The sequence below is a fragment of the Mus pahari genome, chromosome 1, assembly GCF_900095145.1.
Source record: "Mus pahari chromosome 1, PAHARI_EIJ_v1.1, whole genome shotgun sequence".
Taxonomy (NCBI): domain Eukaryota; kingdom Metazoa; phylum Chordata; class Mammalia; order Rodentia; family Muridae; genus Mus; species Mus pahari.
Window position 1 is genome coordinate 83,620,058 of NC_034590.1, and position 23,203 is coordinate 83,643,260.

Below are 23,203 nucleotides of genomic sequence, written 5' to 3' on the forward strand. Positions count from 1 at the left end.
TCTCTCTCTCTCTCTCTCTCTCTCTCTCTCTCTCTCTCTCTCTCTGCCTTCGGATTTTCCTGTAATGAACTGTTGTTGCTAACACAGTAATAATAAGAGTCATTCCTGCTTCTATGTAGGATGTCTCCTGGGTTAGTCAACTCCTGCTATTGAGGGAATTGCTGCTCTCAGAGATTTAGAGCATGCCCGGTTCGGTCAGGGGTGCTTGCCATGAAAAGGGAATTACAGTAGACTGAAGCATTATTTATTATTATTATTATTATTATTATTATTATTATTATTATTATTATTATTATTTTATTTGCATTTTGCTGGAATGCTAAAGAGCATTCCAGAGGCTTGTCCTAAGTCATTCACCTAGAAAATGGCAAGAGCTGTGTTTGGATCCAAACCCACCTGACTCAGAAACCACTGACACATGTAGCTTCTGCCCTACCCACCCCTCCCTTCCCCAAAGATGAAATGTTGGCGGTGGGTGGCATGGTGCATCTTGCCTCACTTCCAACCTCTGTCTGTGGCTCTCAGTTCCCCCTATACTACCAGACTCAGCAATTCACACTTAGAAATTCTACTGCCCTGTCCTCATGCCTAGTGACTCAGCTCACTTGCAACCCAGACCAATAAAGACTCAAGGAATGGCTGTCTGCTTAAGCAACTATTCTCACCATTTGGGGATTATTGCACCATTGTCCCTGACAGGCCCCCAGCATCATGATGCCCCAGCACTGATCACTGGGCTCCGGAGTTGTCCTCTTAATCCCATTTCATGTTCCCTGCAGCAGAAGCTATTCTTGGTCACAAAGTCAGCTTATCTAAACTGCCCCAAGACCACATTCCTGGGACCAGTTTCCTGCTGTGGAGACAGTTCCTGCTCAATGATCTGACACCTCCACCCCACACCCCTAGTTATCTCCTGGGAATGACTGCTTTCCCTCACCTGTATGTTGGGAGCTCTGCTTCCCTGTTGAAGGTGTTTATTATGTCACCAAGAGGGACATTTGAATAGTAGTCACCTACGGATGATGTTGCATAGCCTACTCCCGTATTAGAACATTTGTGACTTCATTGGGCTCCTATGCCAAGCATCTCTCAAGGCTGTGTTTGCTGGATGAGGACGGTGGTGTGATAAGTCAGGACAGAGAATTCAGATTAGAGTTGAGAAGGGGCGGGGAGGGGGGCTAGGCTTAAGGAAACAAGTCTGGAAAGAAAGATAAGTGGGATGGGGGAGGGATAGATAGCACCCTACCCTAAGCCTACAAGTAGGTAATGTTTTACATTTCAGGAGGACGTGGTATGTGGTCAAGACTAGGGCTCTGATCAGCAGAAAGCTTTGAAAGCCTTCAAAGTCATGCTGATAAGGTGGCTTAGAATATCCTGGGATGGAGTTGTGGCATGAAGACTCAATGCCCAAGTTCAGTGACTGTCATTGAAAAGAAAATGACAGAATGCCCTTGATACTTGAAAGAGCTATTCAGGGCCAGATACTCAGGCAGTTACTTTGACAATCACAAGTGTTATGGAAGTCAAACGTATACACACAGAGACTTTGGTGAGTGTCTGCCTCACCTAGCTGGCTGGAGACTGGTCACAGAATGAGATCTCTATGTCTTTAGTCAGGAGTCAAGCAGCCATTTTACCAGCAAACCTTTCTCAGAATGACTTTAAATACATAGGTAATCTGAATGGCTTTGATTTGACCTGCATATAAAATAGAAATGTAAGCCTTAGCATGTTTTAGTGATACCCTTAAAAAGTATTTATTTAGGGGCTGGAGAGATGACTCAGTGGTTAAGAGCACTGACTGCTCTTCCAGAGGACCCAGGTTCAATTCCCAGCACCCACAGCTCATGACAGCTCATACCTATCTGTAACTCTAGTTCCAGACACAGTACCCTAACACAGACATATATGCAGGCAAAACACCATTGCACAGAAAATAAACATAAACTATAAAAAAAAATCATTATATTCAACTTCCCACCATAATCTGTTTTAATTTTCTCCTCTTCAGTGTTGGGGAAAGAAACCTAGAATGAAATGAACGGCTATTGTTTAGATGGTGGCTAACTAACATGGGAGACTTCCCAGGTCCGGTAGGGACAGGGCTGAAGTGTGAAGTCAGTTAGGGTTGTGGGAAGACAAGCGGGCTCATGCAGATCCAAGGCTGTTTTGGAAGAAGCTGGTATTTTCTGAGAAGCAAAGCGCTGTTGGGAGTGTTCGCTGAGTCCAAGGAACAGCTCCTTCTGTTCAGTGCTTAATTACCATCTGGCCTCTGAGATCGAGGATAAACAGCCATATTTACCTGAGGTGGCTTCCATAGCTTGGAAAACATTCTTTGTTGTTTGAGTTCTGGACCAGGGGCCTTAGCCTTCTCCCCACCTAGAATCTGTCAGAGTCCAACTGGACCAAACTAGGCCTTTGGTTCAGATAGCTTTTGGGTAAGCATCCAGACCAGAACACATTGAGCTTCTTGTCAAGGGTACGACATGACCATGTTAAACACCCGTCGTTTAGTAGATTGTAATTCAATATTTGATGCCTTTGACCTTTCCCATGTAGTCAGCCAGACTTGGGACTCAGAGCACCTTCAGAAGTTCGTTATGACAATGAACAAGTGGAGTCTTATTTGTGCAAATCTAAGAAACTCATTTAGACATCCACAACACTGCACAGGGGACCCTGAGCCCTGTTTAGGAAAATGTAAAGCAAGAGGCTGCTTATTGCAATGAAGTACTTGGTGTTTCAGAGCCGGATGTTCAGTTGTGAGCTCCTCTGGTGCATGTGGTTCTGTGGGACAAAGCCTGACTAGATAGAAACGTCTGTGTGACATCTGTGTGACATCTGAGGGATGATGCCACAGGAGGGTGGCAGCATAGAGGAGAGAGTGGGCATTCCAACCAAGGAGCAGTGATCTCCACCCCAGGCTCTGCCACTCTGGGCCTGGAACATTGTAGCAGCTTCCCCAATAGTATTTCTTCTTCAGTATCTCAGGGGAATTGGCAACAATACATGTAAAGTCTCTTGCCAGAAGGAAGCACTAAAAAATGCTAGCTGCGACTATTGTCAAGGCCATTAACAGTATCTAAGAAAGCAACATGCAAAGTTCAAAGTCCATGGACTGCAATGAAAGGGGCCCAGGCAGAGACTGTAACCAAGCCAGAGATGCAGGAACCTCACAACCAAAGGAAGGGCAAGTTCATATGACTCTCCATGTCCGCACCAACTGAGGGTCGAAAATATTTGTAATAAAATATTAAAACATATGCATAGCTGTTACTATTTTCTAAACAGTAGGCTGTAATAACTACTTCTGTTCTATAGGTACTGCAGGCAATCTAGAGACGATAAAATTATAAGGAAGGATCTGCATGCACTATATGTAAATACTGTGCAGTTTTACACATTCTGGAACCAGTTCCCCACTGACCCCGAGGCTGGCCGCACACATCATTCTTAATGACACATCTGATGTGTGCCAGGCACCATGCTAAGTGCTGAGGAAACATGGATTTTTAAAAGGCTCAGGAAGTAGGAATTGATCAGACTTTGGCAGGAGGAAGCCCACAAACAGAGAAAAACAGTAGAGAGATGGAGCGGAGTGAGGCTCTGGGGTGGGAGGGTAGGATCAAACTGCCTAAGATGGTAGTTGTGATTCCGGAAGCTGTGGAGGTGGTTTCAGGAAGAAGACTTTAAAACTTGTTGCATGTTTTTAAAAGGTTCCTCTAGCTTTTCCTATGGAAAAATCAGAGCAGGTGGAGAGAGTGGGTTTATATCAGTCCAACTTAGCCTGGGCAATAGTTAAGGTGGTTAGAGAATCCCAAGTACTGAGAGATAAAAATAGTCTTTTTTTTTGGGGGGGGGGGGTGAGGACAGTGGCAGATCCGAGGATGGTATCTATTGTTCTGAACTGTATAATTGGGGTAGGACCAAGTCAGAGAAACATGATTAGATCAGTTATTAACAAGATGGCTTTGAGGTGTGTGTGTGTGTGTGTGTGTGTGTGTGTGTGTGTGTGTGTGTGTAAGAAATCCCAAAGTAAAGGGAACTAACGGGGTGGAAGGTTGAACCTAGAGCTCAGAGACCACCAAGACCTGAAATGTGTCTCAGGAATCCCTCCACAGAGGCAGTAATTAAAGCCATGAGCTGAATGAGACACCTGCAGAGACAGAACAAAGGCATATGGGAGAGGGTTTAACTGTGAGCCTGGAGCAATTGAAAGCCCGCAGAGGAGGGCAAGTGGGCAGAGAAAGTAGAGAAAGAATGGGTGGGGAAAGCCAGGATGGGCCTAGGAGGAGACCAAGAGGGAGATAAGCCTCAGTGCAGGGTGGGGTGGGAGATTGGTAAGAACCAGGACCAAATAGATGAAGCATTGCAGACGGTTTAGCCAGAGACATTTTGATACTATGCACTGAAATACACAGAGCTGGGTTTAAGAATGTGGAGTTTGGTCAATATTTGGCTGTGACGGAAAGGAGAAAGGGGGAGATCAGACTGTTACGGGGTGTGGGGAGGCTAAGAGAGGGTCTTTTAAATGGGAAAGAGTGGAATGTGCTTAAGAGCTTCAGGGAGAGGATTTGTTTGCAGCGAAGGTTGAATCTGGACTAGAGAAAAGGGACAAGTGTTGGTGTGAGGAGATGAAGCAGATGGGAGAGAGAAGAAGGAATGTGGCTCTGTCAACACAGATGCGAGGAGAGCCGGGTGGTGGTGGCGGGAGAGAAAGGACCTGTTCAGATAATGCTGGGCTGTTCGCTTCGGCCAAGTGAGAGGGCAAGAGTGGGAGAGGAGAGAGGAGGGCTGGAGGAAGTTTTAAACCTCTGCTGTGACTGGGAATGAGATGGGACGTTTATGTCCTATCTCACTAATACATATATGGCAGTGGTGGGATAGAGATGGGGTTGGGAGACAATAAGGCTGGACTCTGCTGACCAGATCCCAAAGCTCTATGAAACAGCACAAAGACTTTTTTTTTTCTTTTATCAAACTAAAAAGATACAGCAGCCACGACAATAAAGGGCTTGCACAAACCCTTTGAGAATAAAAACACAAGTATCTAACATGCTGATAAAGACGACGGAGGAAGGAAGGCTTGTGAGAGTTTCTAGATGTCAGAATTTGTTGTGGGGATGGGGTCGGGGGTTAGAGGGGGCAGACTAGAAAAGCCAGAAGCAAGTGAGTTTGGGGAAGCCTGGTACATGTTAAGATTACCCTCACTGGCTAACAAAGTCTTAGTTTTGTTTGTTGGCTCTTTGGGAAGGAAGGGGTGTGGTTCAGTGGTAGGATGCTCACTGAGCATTTGGAAGAGCCTGGATTTGATCCCCGGCACTGGCACTGCAAAAAAGACCCTTTTATCTGATTTGGATAACAAATTACACATTCACTCTGCATGAAGAGGGCATGGGTGGGGTGAGAAGAAGAAAGTGCCATTAAAAGTAGGTGACTCTGGTTACTGGTTTGGCATGTAAGGAGCTGAAAGATACCACATTGTCCATTCTGAATGAACAGGAAACAAACAAACAAAAACCCCAAAAGCAAAACCAAGTCTTTTGAGGAACTGCAGAAAAATAAGTCAACAAAGGGAGCCCTAGTATGTGAGTGGTTGAAACCCCTGAAAGTCCACATGCCAGTTCATACTGTCCAACTTGTCTCTATTAGAGATAGACTTTGGACACGATTAGATTATGAGGCCATCAGGAATTGATTCGGGCCCTTTACAAGATCTGAGGGGCCTATCTGTCTCCCACTGTGAGAGCATGTGGTGCAATGAGACCCTCTATGAAGAGCAGACTTTGGCATTAGCTCCTAGCCTCCACTCTGCTTATTAGGGCTGGTCTGTGCTGTTTTACTATTAGGACCTGAGAGGAGCAAGAGAAAGAGCCACTTGCTGTCCCTAATATCAAAGAGGCAGTCAAGCAAATAAAGAGAATCACCACTTAACAAAGCAAAGCTTTCCATGGCAACCCTGGCCAGGGCTGAAAACCTGCCCGGAGGCAGATGAATTATGTGGGTGGGGGGTGGGGTTCCCTGGGCATCCTTCCAAGAGCTAAAAGCACCAGCGAGACCCAGACACGAGGAGGTCCCAGAATGTTCTGTGAGTTTAACGCCCTGAAGATCTACCAAGCTCTCAACAATGAAAAATGAAGGGAAGTCTCTCATGCGTCCAGTATTTTGTGATAGCCAAGTGTTCTTCTCTTAGTCACGCCTGTTAGTAGGAGGAGTTATGCCAACCCTAGGCAAGGGAAATACCTAGCTCTGAACCCCTAATCCAGCCAAGAGTGGAAAATTTGATGTTCAGATGACGTTCCTAATCCAGGGTCACTCTCACCAAAGGATGGAGACCCAGCTACAGGACTGGAGACCACTTCCTTTCCTCCCACATCCCATAAAAAGTCCTCTGTTTGGCAGTTCAGTTGGTCAAACATCTCTATCTCATCTATCACATCTGCCTTCCATCAGGAAAGGATAAGGCCCATTAAAGGATTTAAAAAACAAAACAAAACAAACAAACAAACAAAAACATGGTTCAGAATCAGGGTAGAGCCAGATAAAGCAGGAAGTTTGGGATTATAGTAGGAATTTTAAAACAATGCTAAGCGCACAACAGGTGAAAACAGGTGGGAAGGAAATGGGGCTCAAAAATGATGGCAAATGCTCCCCATCAAAAACAGTGTAACAGAAGTGAAGACTGCCTTGGTGGACTTGTAGCAGACAGCACAGCTGGGGAAGGAATCTCTGAGGTTAAGATGCATCTCTGGGAACATGGGGAAGGAAAAAACAGAGAGAAAGAAATAAGGTAGAACACAGTATCCAAGAATTTTGGGAGGAGCACAAAGGGTACAAAATGTGTGTGAGAGTCTGGGGAGGAGGACAACAGAAGTTACAGCATAAAGTTGGGTACCACATCCCAGACTTAGGAAGCAGAGACCGGGAGCCTTAAGTCAGCCTGGGCTATATAAGTCGACCCTGTTTTAAAAACAAATACATACGAAGAAAAAGAAGTGGGAGTGGGTGGGGAGGAGAGCAGGGCTGGGGGTGGGGAGGGTATAGGAGACCTTCGGGATAGCATTTGAGATGTAAATGAAGAGAATATCTAATTAAAAAAAAAAAAAGAAAAAGAAAATACCAACAAACCACAGAACAGTAGAAAATAAAGAAAGAATGAAAGGATTTAACTTGTTTTAAATATTCAGAGGAAGAAAGAAAAAGCAGAACTCCAAACCGAGAATTCTGTACCCTGCAAAATTATTCTTAAAAAGTGAAGGTACAAAGACTTTCTCAGACAAATAAAAATTGAGAGGGTTTGTTAGAACTGAATTTCTAAAAATGGTTTTTAGAAGGTGTTCAGAGAGAAGGCAAATGATATATAGCTCAGAAGAACATCAGAAAAGGAATGTGAAGACAAAAAAAAAACAAACAAAAAACCCTTTTTTTTTCTTAATTGATCTAACAGGTGACAACTTGTTCAGAACAAAATCAGCAGTGTGTGTGTGTGTGTGTGTGTGTGTGTGTGTGTGCGCGCGCGCGCGCGCGCACTTGCTCGCTCCCATGCAAGCTTCTGTTTAAGGGAAATGAACAACAATGACGACATAAAGAATGAGAGGAAGGAATCCGTTGCCTTTGTTATCCTAAGGCACTTATGGTAAATGTGAAGCAGTCTGCTGTCATTTGAAAGTAGATTTTTATTAACTCTAAATGTATGCCACAAATTGTAGGCTACCTATTAAAAACAGGCTTTTGTGTCTTTTTATTTTGGGTGTATGTGTTTTTTGCATGTGTGAGTTAGGGTTGGGGGAGGGCAGGAGCAAGTACCCAGGCAAGCACACCTGGGAAGGACAGTGGTCAGCAGGAATCTGCCATTGTCTGTTCCTCCCAACCAGAGGGATGAGTCAGGCTGACTCCCGTGGCAGGCTTCAAATTGGCAGTTAAGGAGACCAGGCCTAACTCTTTGTTTCCAAGAACTGGGCAAGTCCAGCCAAGTCAGTTAAAAACACCACCACTACCAACAACAACAACAACACCCAGGCTTCAGGCAGCTAGTCAAAAACTAGAAAGTGCCCAGCCACCTAGCCTGAAGCAAGGACAATGGGTCAGCAAGTTTCCAAATCTACCCCAGACTTCCTCGGTAACAATTTCCAGCCCCCATGCCCTAATAATGGAATGCTTGTAGAGATGGAATAAGATAGAGGCCACCTACCCCACAGTCCCCTAACCAGCTTTAAATCTACCCTTCGAGCTCCTTTGGTTGTCAATCTTGGTAATGGGGAGACCCCAGCATGCTGGACTTCTGCAGAATAAAACACTCTGCATTTACATGCTATTTGAGTCTGGGGTATCATTCTTTGGCGAATCATAAACTGTTATAGTTTTGCCTGAGTTCTCTATTGCAGATAGACTAGCTGGCCAGCTCCAGTACCCACCTATCTCAGTACTGCCCAAGCTAAGGTTACAGTGTGGCACTACACCAAAAGTTTATGTGGGTGCTGGGGATTTGAACTGAGGTCCTAATCTTTTTTTTTTTTTTTTTTTATGTGTATACCAACTAATCTATTGTTCCAGTCCCCAAACAGATTTTTAAAAAATAATTAAAATTGTTCAGCTATGAAAGGAGAGAAAATGGAATAAAAAATATTCAGTATTGGCTGGGTATGGTAATGTATACTTTTAATCCCAGCACTGAAGGTGCAGAGGCAGGCAGATCTCTGTGAGTTCAAGGACTGCCAGGTCTATAGAGTGAGGAGTCTCAAGCGGGGGGGAAAAAGTGTGAAGGAAGAAAGTGGGCAGGAAGCAACAAAGATAACTCATAGAAAGGAGTAATAAAACTAATAAATCCACTAATCACCTTGAATTTCAGTTATCTACATGCACCAATTAAAAGACAGATTGTGAGAAACAGATATACCATGCTAGTGTTAGTCAAAAGAGGGCAGAGAGTAACTCACTAAGAGACTTTTAGTCAGAGACAACATTGTTAGAGCAGGAGTGGTCATTATGAGAAAAAGGGGCACTATACAAACAAATAAATTAGTTCTTGAAGAAGAGACAGCTACGTATTTGAACACAAAGCATCAAAAACATTCAAGGCTAAAATCTCAAGAAAAAGCCAAGCCCCTGTTGTAGCTGGAGACCTCAACACACCTCTAACAGGCGTGGACAGACCCAGGAAGCTGGGGGAAGAGTATTGAGAACTTAGTTGATGACAACAATACCATCACTTGCCTGCTAACCGGCAGCATTGACCACCTCACTTGTAAACAGTACTTTTCACATTCTTAGATTTCTGTGGTGTGTTTGCCAAGCTAGAGCACATCCAGAGCCCTAAAACAAGCCTTCACTAATCTAAAAGAACAGACATCACACAATGCCCATTTTCAGTCTGCACCAGAATTCAGCAGGAAGCCAATAAGAGCAAGTTTGAAAATTCCAAAACCCTTGGAAGGTAAATAGCCCATTTCTAAGAAGAACTCTTTACATACTTCAAATAAATGAACAGGAAAATACAGTTTACCAAAATATGTGTGATGTTATAAAAACAGTGCTCAGAAGGTAATTTACAAGATTGAATGGTATTATTCAATAAAGATCTAAAATGCAATGGTCTGAGCTTTTACCTTAAGAAAGTAGAAAAATTACAGCAAATGAAATCTAGGATATTCTCAAACTATAAATACTTTTTAAAAGTAGTAGAAATCAATGAAATTGAAAATATGGGATCAGTAGAGAAAGATAACAAGACAACAAATCAACCCTTTCCTCCTCAACTTGCTTTTAATCATGCTATATCATCACAGCAATAGTAACCAAGTACCAGGATTGCTGTCTCAGATCTGACCATATGGTTTGGGAGTGATTGTTGAAGGACTTTGGTACTTTGGGATGGAGAATCACTGAGTGTTTAAACTTTGATGGGCTGTTCTGTGGGAGCTTGGAAGAAAAGAACATTGAAAGAAGTTGAGAAGGCAGAAGCCTCGCTTGTGAAATTTCAGAGGGAAGTTTGAGAATCCTTTAGTGACTCTATCAAGACACTTTGCTATTTTAAGTTAAGAATCTGTGGTTCTGGTTGGCTAGAGCTGAGTCAGCTGTGATTACAAAGTCAGCTGTGATTACAGGCATCATCGAGGTGAAGTCCTCTGGGAAGTGTTTGCACAGGGTCAGCACACAGAAGCTGTGTTCTAAGGATGCCCAAGGTTGTAACTCCTGCTGGCAGCTGAGCTTGGTAGTGTGGAAGCTACCCATGTGGTACTGGTTTGGAAGGCATGAAGGAGTCATGGAGAGCAGTTGAGGCTTGGCGCTGTATGGCAGAGCTAGAGTCCCTGAAGAGAACACAGGAGAGGGAAGTGCAGCCAGTATAAGCAGCAGAAGACTCTGGCATTTTGGCAATGCTGGTACATGGGACAACCACCAAGGTCAGCAGTAGCAGTGGAGTAAAACCAGCCAGCGCACAAAAGGCAAGTTGTCTGTACTGCAGAGGGGCAGAGCCAGAGAAGTGACCCAAGCCTTTTAGAGGCGCCCAGAAGATCGTGACTGGATCCCAGACATTGAACGTCCAGTTATTTACACAGTTGGGAGTTTGGTTTTACTTTGTGCAGTTTGTGACTGTGCTCTGGCTCTTCCTTTTTGAAGTAAGAAAGTATTTAATTTATTTTTTGATTTTACAGGAGCCCACAGTTGAGTGACTTTAAACTTTTAAAGAGATGTGGGAGTTTTACAAGGACTTTGGAATTTTAAAGAGAGTTTTGGTGTTTTAAAGAGTCTTTGAACTTCTAAGTATTTGAATTTTTAAAGACTACAGGATTTTTAAAAGTTGGAATATTTTTATTGTGATGTCAATATTAAACGTGTGATCTTGAGAATGAACAAGAAAGGAAAGGTTGTGGCTTACCACTGATATGTTTGTGTGTCAGGATGACAAGGGGTTAGTTGTGCTGGGTAATTTTATGTCAACTTGACACAAGTTATAGCCATCCAAGAGGAGGGAGCCTCAATTGAGAAAATGCCTCTAAAAGATCAGGCTGTAGGGTGTTTTCTTTCTTTTTAATAGTTAAAGAAAGGGTTTTTATTGTAGATATGAGGAAGAATACATCCTCTTGTATTCCAGATGAGCCAGAGGCATCTGGAAGAGTCCAGAGAAGAGAGAAAGTAGTAGATTAAACATGACCAGCAGGCTGAATGTGCCCATGAGATGGGGAGAGTGGGAGAGGAAAAGAAGGAGACAGAGGAGAACATGAAAGAGGGCCAAGGGCAAGTGGTGTGTGTACTTGAAACGGAGAGGTTGCACAGGAATGAGCTGCTGGGGAAAGGGAAGCCCTTGGGCTGGAGAGATTTAGTGGAGAGGGTGGGATAAGAAGAACTGAGGAGACCCACAAGTACAGAGTGTGGCTGGAGGCCAGCCTGTGCTTTGGTATGCTAATAGACACCCCAGTTGGCCATACGTCCCAAGTTTCTTTTAGACAAAATGCTCACCCAACTCTTTCTACCAGGATCCTCCTGACCAAACCCGGCATGTCAGCAGTAGCTCCTCTTCCTTGTTCTCATTGGCTGCCCCCGTGGGTTCTTCCTCTGCAGCTCTCTAATCGCCTGCTTACCATTCTCTTTCCTTCCTCAAGTCCCACCTGGGGAGGATGCCTGACCATTTTCTCTTATGAACATTGATGTAAAAATACTCAATAAAGTACTCACAAACCAAATCCAGGAACACATCAAAACATCATCCACTGTGATCAAGTAGGCTTTATCCCAGGGATGCAGGGATGGTTCAATATATAAAAATCCATCAACATAATCCACCATATAAACAAACTGAAAGGAAAAAAAAGAATCACATGATCATAGCAGTCGATGAAGAAAAAGCCTTTGATGAAATCTTACAGTCCTTTATGTTAAAATTCTTAGATCAGGGATACAAAGAACATACCTAAACATGATAAACGCAATATACAGCAAACCAATAGCTAACATCAAATTAAATGGAGAGAAACTTAAAGCAATCCCACTAAAATCAGGGACAAGACTGCCCACTCTCTCTCTCTCTCTTCAACATAGTACTTGAAGTTTTAGCTAGAGCAGTAAGATAACTAAAAGAGACCAAGGGGATGCAAATTGGAAAGGAAGAAGTCAAAGTGTCGCTTTTGGCAGATGATATGGTAGTATACATAAGTGACCCCAAAAATTCTACCAAGAACCCCTACAGCTGATAAACACCTTCAGCAAAGTGGCTGGATACAAAATTAACTCAAAAAAAAAAAAATCAGTAGGGCATTTTCTTAATTAGCAATCGATGAGGGAAGAGCTCAGTCCATTGTAGGTGGTGCCATCCCTGGGCTGGTGGTCCTGGGTCCTACAAGAAAGCAGGCTGAGCCAGCCAGCAACACCTTTCTATGGCCTCTGCATGACTCTCCGGGTTTCCTGCCCTGACTTCCTTCAATGATGGAAAAGTGCAAGCCAAATAAACCTTTTCCTCTCCAACTTGTGTTTGGTCCTGCTGTTTCATTAGCAATAATAATCTTAACTAAGACAGTGGGGACCCCCTTGATAAGTTCCCCATGCTTCAGTAAATAACTTCCCACATCTGCTCATGCAAGCAACTCTAATTAAACCAGAGGACATACACACACACACACACACACACACACACACACACACACACACACCATGAAAGCCCTAAAACCCTAGAGGTACTTGTTGGGATGAAGAATTTCCATGGAAGAGGGAAAGGAGATGAGAGAAGGTGATTGGGGTTGGAATTAACTAAGAGTTAATATAAGAACATAAAACTGTCGATATGAAATAAAGATAAGCTGGGCAGTAGTGGCGCACGCCTTTAATCCCAGCACTTGAGAGGCAGAGTCAGGCAGATTTCTGAGTTCTGTAGCCAGCCTGGTCTACAGAGTGAATTCCAGGACAGCCAGAACTGTACAAGAAAGCTTGTCTCCGAAAACCTAAAAAGAAAGAAAGAAAGAAAGAAAGAAAGAAAGAAAGAAAGAAAGAAAGAAAGAAAGAAAGAAAGAAAAAGGAAGATAACAAATAATAAACAGAGTTACAGGGGAACACCAGGGCCAAGAAGTGGGAGTGGGTGGGTAGGGGAGCAGGGGGGAGGGTATAGGGGACTTTGGGGATAGCATTTGAAATGTAAATGAAGAAAATACCTAATAAAAAATTGGAAAAAAATAATAATAAACAGAGTTGGATACAGTGCCTTTCACTCACTATTATTTACTTCTACTACAGGGTTATACAAGGGGGCAGAAGAGCTGAGTGACATGGTTTGGAGGAATGAGAGTGGCTACTACCTAGTTTGTCGTGTCCTTCAAAGTCACCATGATTAATTTAGGAAAATATGGAGACTATCAATGAAATTGAAGGCATAAGTAGAAGTTACTCAAGTCGGTATGTCAGGAAGCTGGGTGACTTCCGTGTTCAGCTGCACTTTCATCACAAGTGCTTTTAAACATTTTAATCAAGTTCTAAAACTGAGCTCAGCAACAAGGTTCAGTCACACAGTGCTTGCCAGTCCTCCTCCGCCTCCCTCTCCCCCACCTCTGAAGTAAGGCGTACACAGGTGGTTGTAGAACAGAAAGCCAGATCATCACTTAGCTGTCAGTGCTGGTGCAATGTCTGGGCCCAGAGACAAATGTGCCAGATCTTTATAATCATATTGTGCCAGGAACTCTGTTATAGGCACTGTTCTGGGACCTGTGGGTCAATTGTTGTTAATACAAAATGACAGGTCAATCAATAGAGTCAACACAGAGTCCCCAGAGTCGTGTGCAAACCCCTATCCCCAAGGGTGCTGCATTTTAACTTGTTTATTTTCCTCTGGTTTTCACAGATCATAGATGAAGAAGAGACCCAGTTTATGAGTAACTGTCCTGTGGCCGTCACTGAAAGCACCCCTCGGAGGAGGACACGGATCCAGGTGTTTTGGATAGCTCCACCCACAGGGACAGGTTGTGTGATTCTGAAGTAAGTGAGCATGATTTTTCACCCACCTCCCTGCAGTTATCAGGCACTTCCTGCGTGTCTGCAGGAAGAGGCGTGGCTTCTGGGGCATCAGGCAACTCCTTGTCTGGATCTTCCATCTTCTGCATTCTAAATGCATAAGGAGTTCTGCGTCTCTCTCTTCATCCAATGTGATGAATCTTCCAGTTGCTCTCTGCATTCATAGAAAAACATAATCCAACCGGGTGAATATAAGCTTGACTTCCCATTTGGAATTTGACAGGTTTTTTTCCCTTAGGATCCTAAGGACCCCCATTAATTAGCATCCTTAAACCATGCTCTGGTTGCCCTGATGCCTCCATTTGCCCAGGCTCTTCTTTACAAACCTATCTTCCCCTTCAGTTGGTAGATGCCTGTGTAATCCACACCAGACCTTAGGCTGGATCTCCAGCACTGCATACACCATAAGCAACACACACCGGTGCCACCAGCCCTTGGAGGTAGACACAGGAGGATGCTCAAGGTTATCTTTGGCTACAGAGTAGGTTTGAGGCCAGCCTGGGCTACCTGGGACCATATCTCAAAATAAAATCTAATTGCTCTTCTCTGCCACTTTCCAGGCAGCCCCCTGAGCAGCTTCTGAGTGGATTAACACATGTGTGGGGGTTTGGGGTGGGGAGTGAGGGAGTGGGAAGTAGTTTAGCCACCCAGAATCATTTCTTCTAAAAGACAGCGTTGTCTTAAAGCTGCATCTCCAAACTTATGATCCACAAAGCAATAGTCTTGAGATATAAACAGGTGAAGAAGAAGACAATTATTTCTGTGGTCAAATAAGTTTATTAGATGCTATATTCCGGCTCTCCATCTTTCAGAATGATTACACATACTAGCGTGGTTGATGGATGGCTTCGCAAAGTCCTACGAAAAACAAACCAACCTGTTTTATAATTTCAGTAGCCTGTCCAAACTTACTGGAAAGATCCCTTTTAAAAAATTATTTTCTTTCTCTTGTGGCACCACTTATTTGAGGTAGATTTGAAGGCCAGTTTGAGTTGGCGAGAATTTTAGGATTTAAAACAGAAAATGGTCAAGAGCAGTAGCAGGGCTCCTGTCCAAGCATCCAAGGCAGTCTTGCGTTTTGGCTCAGTATAGTGGCACATGCTTGTAATCCCAGCACTTAGAAAGTGGAGCCAGGAAAATCAGAAGCTCCAGGTCAGCTTCAGCTACATGGAAAGACCCAGGCCATCCTGGGCCACATAAGATGAGAAAGCCCATCTTTTTTATGTACAGGAGTTTTTTTTCATAGGCTTTGACTTTCCCAGCTATAGAACTGTCCCGAATGCCCAAGGCCTTTTTTGTATATTTGCTTCATTTTCTAACTGCAGATCTACACTGTGATTGATCTAGACCACCTCCAAGAGCTGCTACTAACAGGGCCTCCCATGACTTCAGCTGTAACTGGCCAATGAGAAAGAAAACCCACAGAGGTTTCTGGAAACCCCTGCCCACTGTTAAATTCAGCCTCATCTATGTCTGGCCTTCCTTGGCCAATCTTTCCTCCCATTTTCTGACAAGTTTGCCACTTAGCACTTACTTTCATTGATGCTCCAAAGACTTAAGCTGCAGGATTTTTAAAATGAATTATTGTCTATAAACCACCATACTAAGCACATGCTAGTTGAAATGTTGGACTGGAGGAAAGAACCAGAGAGTGCTGAGAACAGAGAGTGCAAGCCTTGCAGCAGCTGGCTGCACAGCAGGAGAGTCAGTTGCCAGTGCTGGCTTTCAGCAGATCTTGAAAGGCTTGGGGCAGGGGTGGGGGGGAGTAAAAAAAAAAACTTAGGTAGGGGTAGGTGTGTGTGTGTGTATGTGTGTGTGTGTGTATGTGTGTGTGTGTGTGTGTGGAGTAGAAGGCTTCAGGTCCACTCTGTTGCAAAGTTTTTTTGTCATGGGGAAGCTGGTGGCAGTCTGACTGGAAGTGAAGCATCCAGTGTGGTTGGGGTGGAGGGTGCTTTTGGCTTTTCACCACTAGGGATCCTTTAGTAAATCCTCAATTAGGAAAACCTGATTTGGGGGGTCTTGCTTTACTAGCTTTCGTGGAAAATGCATTTGCCCTAACGCCAGTACTATTTAAGACCAAACCACGAATTAATGTTTAGATGCTGAAGAGTTGTCATGGCTCCTGTAGTGAGGTGAATCCGGATGGCACTTGTAGTACTCTGTCCAGTCTGCGTGTAGCTGACCTGCCTGAGAGAAAAGCCAAACAGTTGAATAAGANCAGGATAACAACTCTGCTAGTCACATAAGACAAGAATCTTTGTGTCCATCTAGTCCCTCAGCTTGAAGCCTGGCTTCCAAGATTCATGGTCTGGTACCCAGATCCTTTATAGTCTGGTTGATCCATAGAGCCCAGGGCTCTAATGAACATCGCTAGAAAACAACAGACCCTGTGGCAGGTCTCTCTCTGCTCTCAGAGCCCTCATTTGACTGGTCCCCAATCCTTGGTTTGGTTTGCCTTGATTTCTTGTTTCCATAAACCAGAGATATTTGCTCTTCTGGTGGAATCCAGAAAGGCATCCGTTGTTTACACACTGACAGTCAACCTATGTGAGTGTGTGTTTCTCTGGTTTAACCATGAACATATGTGGCTTATTTATTCACTCCTTCGACACATGAAACTGAGCTCTTCTTGATTCACCCTTTTGGGATATCCAGGCACTGGAGGCTTCCAGCCCTGCGCCAACTCACAGGTCAAACAGGGAAAAGAAGACAACCAGGCAATGTTTCTTATGTGCCAGGAGCTCAGCTGCACATCCAGCTCCTTGGCAGGCTTTGGCTAATCGATCTTCACGGCAAACTCACACAGGAGGAGGCTCCACGGAGCCAAGCAGCTCGGAGACTTTACTCTCCTTTCTCCGGAAGGGATTGTATCTGAGCTGCTGTTCTTTGTTTAAAAACGTATAGTTCTATAGTTGAGATGTAAGCATGTAAGGTGTAGTGTGACTACACTGTAATACAGAAAATATATATTAGAATACAGAAAGAGTGAAAAATCCCTGGTACTTCCCCACAACAATCCCAGCCACGAAGGCAGCAATAGATATCAACTCTCCGGGTTTGCTTTAAACTTTTCTGTGTTCTTTTATATTCAGAAGGCACATGGAGTACACACATGCCCTGACCTTGAATGGGTGTTCACTCGCTAGAACTTATTAGAAGAATGTCCATATCAGAATATAGATGCACAGTGGTATTTGATTCTTAAGTTACTGTACATAATCTGTAGTATGAATATGTAATTACTCTCCAAGAAGCTCACGTTTAGATTCACGTAAGGCCTTTTTTTTTTTTCCTGTTACAAGGATCCATAACAGACATCTGAGTACATGTCTTTTTGAGCAAATACTCAAACTTCTACCCATAGTAGATGATAAAGCCCAGGATAAGCAGTGCAGATTAATGGTTCCCACAGACATCTTCATATTGTCCTTAAAAGCCCGACAGACATGCTCGCTATCTGGGTAGAAGAGCCTATGTCCTTACCTGCTTAACAGTCCCTGACATTACCAAGTTTTAAGAGCCTTCCATGAGAGAGTTAAAATACTGTCACAGGTTAATTTTCTTGCTACTGTTGTATGCTAATGTAGTATCTATTCTAATGTGTTTTCCCTGGGAAAGGCCAGTTCCTGGGCTTGTTTGTTTTTCTAACAATGTGTCTTTTAAAAGTGATTCTATATATTTACTTTTTTTGTTTGTTTTGTTTTGTTTTTTTGAGACAGGGTTTCTCTGTGTAGCCCTGGCTGTCCTGGAACTCACTCTGTAGACCAGGCTGACCACCACTGCCCGGCCAATGTTATTCACAAAGTTAAATTTTAGGAAGATAAAGGGTCTAAACCTATTTCAAAATTTATAAGAATATAAATCTTAAGCATATTTATAACCTGGGGAATAGAAAAGTTCTTTTTTTTTTAAATTAGGATGTAACATTTAAATTCCTATGGTAAAGCACAGATGCATTTTTAAAAACAAAATGTCAACTTATTTTCATTTGTATGTATGTGGAGGCAGAGAACATAACCACATGTGATCATGTGTGGGCTCACAAGTGTATGTGTGAGTATATGTGCTAGTGTGTGTGTGTGTGTGTGTGTGTGAGCACGTGCGCAGGCAAAGTTGACATCTGGTGTCTATGTGATCTCTTTTAACTTTATACACTGAGGCAGAGTCTCTAATGAACTAGCTCATTCACTTGGTCTCACTACCCAGCTCGCTTCAGGGAGCCTCTGTCTTTACCTCCAGAGTGCTAGAATTCTTGGAGAGCTATCATGTCGAGGAAGCCTTTAGATGGGTGCTGGAAATGCCAGATCGGATCCTCACAAGTGCACAGTAAGCACTGTACCTCCTAAGCCATCTCCCTAGCCCTACATTTCGAACATTTGAATGAGAAAACACCAGTGAACACGGTTAAAAGTAAAGCAGAGATAAGTGTTTGAGACTTTAAGGGTGTTACTGCCTAGTCTATACAAAGGACAGCTTCAATATAAATTATAAATATGTTATTTAAATATAAAATAACAGTGTATTTTTGAAATGTCTATATCCTTACATATAAACTATATCAAGATGTCTTTTGTTTATGTGGTCATTCATTCATTCATTCATTCATCCATTTGTTCATTTATTTGTGTTTTTCAGACAGACTCTTGTGTAGCCCAAGCTGGCTTTTACCATACAACCATGGAGGACTTTGAAACCTCCAATCCTCCTGCCTCTAGCTCCCAAACGCTAGGATTACAGGAATGTGCCAGGATCCCTGGCTCGAGGGAAGTAGTTTTAAAGCATACATATTGACTTAAAATAAGAAAGTAGCCAGGCAGTGGTGGCCCACACCTTTAATCCCAGCACTTGGGAGGCAGAGGCAGGCGAATTTCTGAGTTCAAGACCAGCCTAGTCGTCTACAGAGTGAGTTCCAGGACAGCCAGGGCTACACAGAGAAACCCTGTCTCAAAAAACCAAAACCAAACCAAACCAAACCAAAACAGAACAAAACAAAAAACAAAAAACATTGTATCAGTAGGCCACAACGGAAAATATGTGGTTTGCCCCACTCAAAAGGAGGTGAAGAAGACAGATGCCTGAAACATCTATGTGGGAAAAATGACATTAGGGTGGGGTTGGGGATCCATTACCCAACTCTGAAGGCCCAGAGGGAATTAGGGGAGGGGGAGATGATGTGCACCCTGACAGAGCTGAGGCCTTTGCCTGAGGTGACTCCATAGAGACCCCAGCCTTATTGCCTTCTGTTTTCCTCTGAGTTCCCCCTTTGGCCTCACCACACACATAATGGCCCTACAGCCCTTGAAAGTCATCCATATAGAGCATTTATCCAAGTGAAGCCCAGGGGTGGAAGACCAGCAGCTCTCTGGAGGAGCAACCCAGAGACAGCAGCACAGTTGGGAATTACCAGAAAGCAGCCTTTTACATAAAATGGAGTTAGCCTCTCCATCCCCATCCATTTGTTGGCGAGCGTATTTTCCCAATGGTGTGGATTGCTACTTCATAGAAAGCAAACTGTGTGCACAGCTCTACGGAGTCCAGCTGCCTTTTTATCTCTTCCTTCCCTCCATGAGTCCTGAACAGATTTTAGCATAATTTTGTTTTGGTGACAAGTCATTGCTCCTTAATCTTCTAAGCGTTCAAAATGTTCATGGTTATTCAAGCAGACTCATAATTCCAGGTGAATCGTAAAATAAGTGTGCTCTGTTCAGTAAAAGCCGGTGTTGGGATATTCAGTGATGCCACACTAAATTAACAGTTCAATGTGGGGAGAGCCATTGTCCCGCTATTTGTTTTCTGGTCAAAACCAGAACTTCTCTCTGCTGCTTCTCCAGGTCTTTTATCTTTTCATAGTCTTGTGGGTTTTCTTCATCTAAGTGGTACGTTCTAAGCAGGCTACTCCCCATGAATTTTGTTGCTTTTGTGAACAGGGTCTCTTACCAGGTTATGCCTTCTGATCACTACATGTGCTTACTGCCCTGAGTTTTCAACTTGGACAATGCTGCATTCTCTCCGTAGCATTCATTCTTTGGAGATTGGGTCTGATTGTTCACATCTGAAAACTCTAATAATGAATGCTTACACATTCTGTTTCTTTTTATATTTTGATTTTAATGGGAATAAACTGCATTTCATTTTAAAGTATTTTATTTGGTTAAAAAAAAAAGTGTAAAGTTGTTGTCATGAATAAAGTTTAGGAAGACTCTTTGTCTAGCTGGGCCAGTTTCCTTGCCTTTCATGTTGAAGGTAGCGTTTGCAAGGTCAGTCATCCCGGACACCTGCCAGACACCCAAACTATATACCAGAAACTGAGAAAAGCTCAGCTCAGAATATAAATAATGATCCTAACTTTCAAAACGCTTCTAGTCTAGTTGTGGTATAGATAAAAATATGTATGCAAAAATTAGCAACCCCAAGATAAAATCAGGGCTGAATTGAGCATGGCCAGAATTTAGAGAGAAGACAAGCAAGGGCTAAGGAGAGCTTCTGAGAAATGTCAGCATTTAGATCTTGGTGGCAGTGCTGAGCTGGGAGCAGATGGAAGGACAGGAAGAGGTTACTCCAGGTGATAGGAGCAGGCAGCATCCATACCTCAATGGGGACCTGGAGGTGAGCACAGTGCTGGGAGGCAGTCGCAGGCAGTCACAGGCAGTCACAGGCAGTTACAGGCAGAGGTGCTGATCAGGAGGTCTCTGGGGGCCCAAATCCATTACCAAATCAGAGATGTCACCCAGTGTCAGCATGAAGAGACTGAACTTGATTCAGTGGCATCAAAGGAACAATTAGTGGTTATTAACCAGCAAGGCTGTGCGGTGGGGGTTTTTATTAAAACTAACAAGGATGTTGAAGGTCTAGCCACAGAGTTCTGGACAGACAAAAAAGGAAGTGCAGTAATAACAATGAAAGCTTCTGTTGGGGGTGTGGCTCAGTTGGAAGGGTGCTTGCCTGGCACACAGGAGGCCCTAGACTCCATCCCCAACCCTGGATAAAACAGCTTTGGAGGGCTCCTGTCTGTATACCAGTACTTGGGAGATAGAGGGTGGAGTTCACGGTCATTCTCAGCTACAGAATGAGTTCTAGGCCAGCTTGGATTACAAGAGACATCCTGATGAGGAGGGTGGGAGGGACGGAGGGACGGAGGGACGGAGGGACAGAGGGACGGAGGGACGGAGGGATGGAGGAAAAAGGGGAAAGGAAGGGGAGGGGAGGGGAAGGGAAGGGAAGGGGGAGGGAAGGGAAGGGGAAGGGGAAGGGGAAGGGGAAGGGGAAGGAAGCCACCAGTTGTATTGCAGAGCCCTGATGAATGAGGAGCATGTATGCTGCCATGTCAGACTGATATCCCTGGTTGGAAAGTCTGGAGTCTGCTCTGATGGCCTCCTGGTTGGTTGTAAAGGCCAGGTCACAGCAATGGTGACTTTCCTCTTGGCAAACCTGATACTGTTTCCACTTTGCATTTGCATACAGACCTCTGAATTAGCACTGGTACTGTAGCAGCCTGCTTTTCCTACCCAGCGAATGCTCCAGCACTTCAGGTGCTATGGCATAGGCTGCTGCAGAGCACGCCAGCCAAGAAGTGATTAAAAGAAAAAGGAGGGAAAAGTGTCTGGATAGATGCTTCCAGGCGCCCCAGAAGGATGTCCTGTCACCGTCAACCTGACCAAGTTTTGTGTCTTGGAGTGGTCCTCTCTTTCCAAGCATTCTTTATTCTTGAGTAGAATTCCAGCTCTACTCATCCCTACCAGGAGGGATCTGAGAGTGGAACTTCTCCTGAGGGTCAGGTGGACTATATGAGGAATCCAACTTTACAAAACAATGATGACAAGAGTCAAGCAAGCACTGTCCTGGCTTACACTTATTTCTTCTGTAAAGCATCCTTGTGGTGTAGATGCTAAGGAGAAAGCTGAGGCCCAGGGAGGCTAGATAACTTCTCAAGGTCATAGAGATGCCAACCATGGTTAGAAGCATTGAGGCCTTAGAGCTCTGATCTGGACATTGGACTTCAGGGCCTCAGGCGAGAGCTATGAGTCAGGCTGAGATTCCACATCTCATCTTGACATCACCGGTAGGCAGGCCTTGGAGTGGTGTGTGTAACTTTCCCCATAGTCGATTGCTTTACATCTATTGCCTTATCCACAGACACTTCATATCCGATTGTCACAGGAACCTCTGACATGGTCACATAGGCTCCTTCTCCTCCGATCCTCCTTCACCTTGATGTAAGAGCTATTTAACAAACCCAACACAGCTCCCCATCACCCTAAGATCCAGTTCAGAGTCTTGATCCTGCCCTGTAAGTCTCCCCATGCCCTTCATCAGGATGTCCCATCAGCCTCTGCTTAGCCACTCAGTGAACCCTGCTCTGCAGCCTTTCTCCTCTGCTCATAACATTATTGAGCACTTCCTGCACGCAGTCACTGGGGACCCGGGAGTGCATCTTTGACCCAGAAGCAATCTACAAATAATATATACCAGGTGCACAGCCCTTCATCTGCAGTCCTGAGATCCCAAAGACTAAAATTCAAAAGATTTTTTTTTTTTTACTCGTTTGAAACCCAGACCTTCTCTGGACTAAGATGATTATTGTCTTTAGTATGAATATAAGATTTTGATTATGAGATATAGCCCAGACCCTGTAGGTATGGAATATACACTGTATTATCTTTCTGGAACCCCAAAATATTCTCAGCTCCAAAATACATTTGGCCTAAGGGTGCCTGTGGCCTTTTTCATACAATTCAGAGTGGGACCCTGGAGGCTTTGCCTCCCCCACCCCCCAACCCCCACAAGGGGTGCTCTGGAAGTGATAGGAGACATCCATGTGCAGGATCCCTGAAAAGGAATAATTCATTTTCTGTAAGTGAATTAACCTAGTCCAAGCTGCAGCTGCTATAACCATGTGTCCGAAGAATGAAGTCAAAACTCCCTCACAACTTGCTTCAGCCACCTTTCAGTGCTAGGGATGGAACTCGGAGCCTGGCACACGCTGAGCATGTGCTCTACCACTGAGCTACATCCCAGACTAAGCTACATCCATCTTTAGAGCCTCATTTCTAGACACTGCCACTGTTCATGCAGGACTTTGAGGGTCACAAAGGCAGACATTCATTTTGTTTTTCTTTGTGACTTTAAAGTAAAAGATAAGCCACAACCTATGGGCCAAATCCAACTCTCTCTCTCTCTCTCTCTCTCTCTCTCTCTCTCTCTCTCTCTCTCT

The 23,203-nt window shown here is 44.0% G+C and overlaps 1 protein-coding gene across 1 annotated transcript in view; it reads left to right on the top strand.

The window, feature by feature from the left end:
• Spon1 (spondin 1) overlaps nt 1–23,203 on the top strand; it is a 279,501-nt gene that overhangs the window by 66,473 nt on the left and 189,825 nt on the right. The window contains exon 3 of the mRNA XM_021201343.2: nt 13,823–13,956. Coding sequence (XP_021057002.1) covers nt 13,823–13,956 — 134 coding nt within the window. The remainder of the gene's footprint in view (nt 1–13,822; nt 13,957–23,203) is intronic.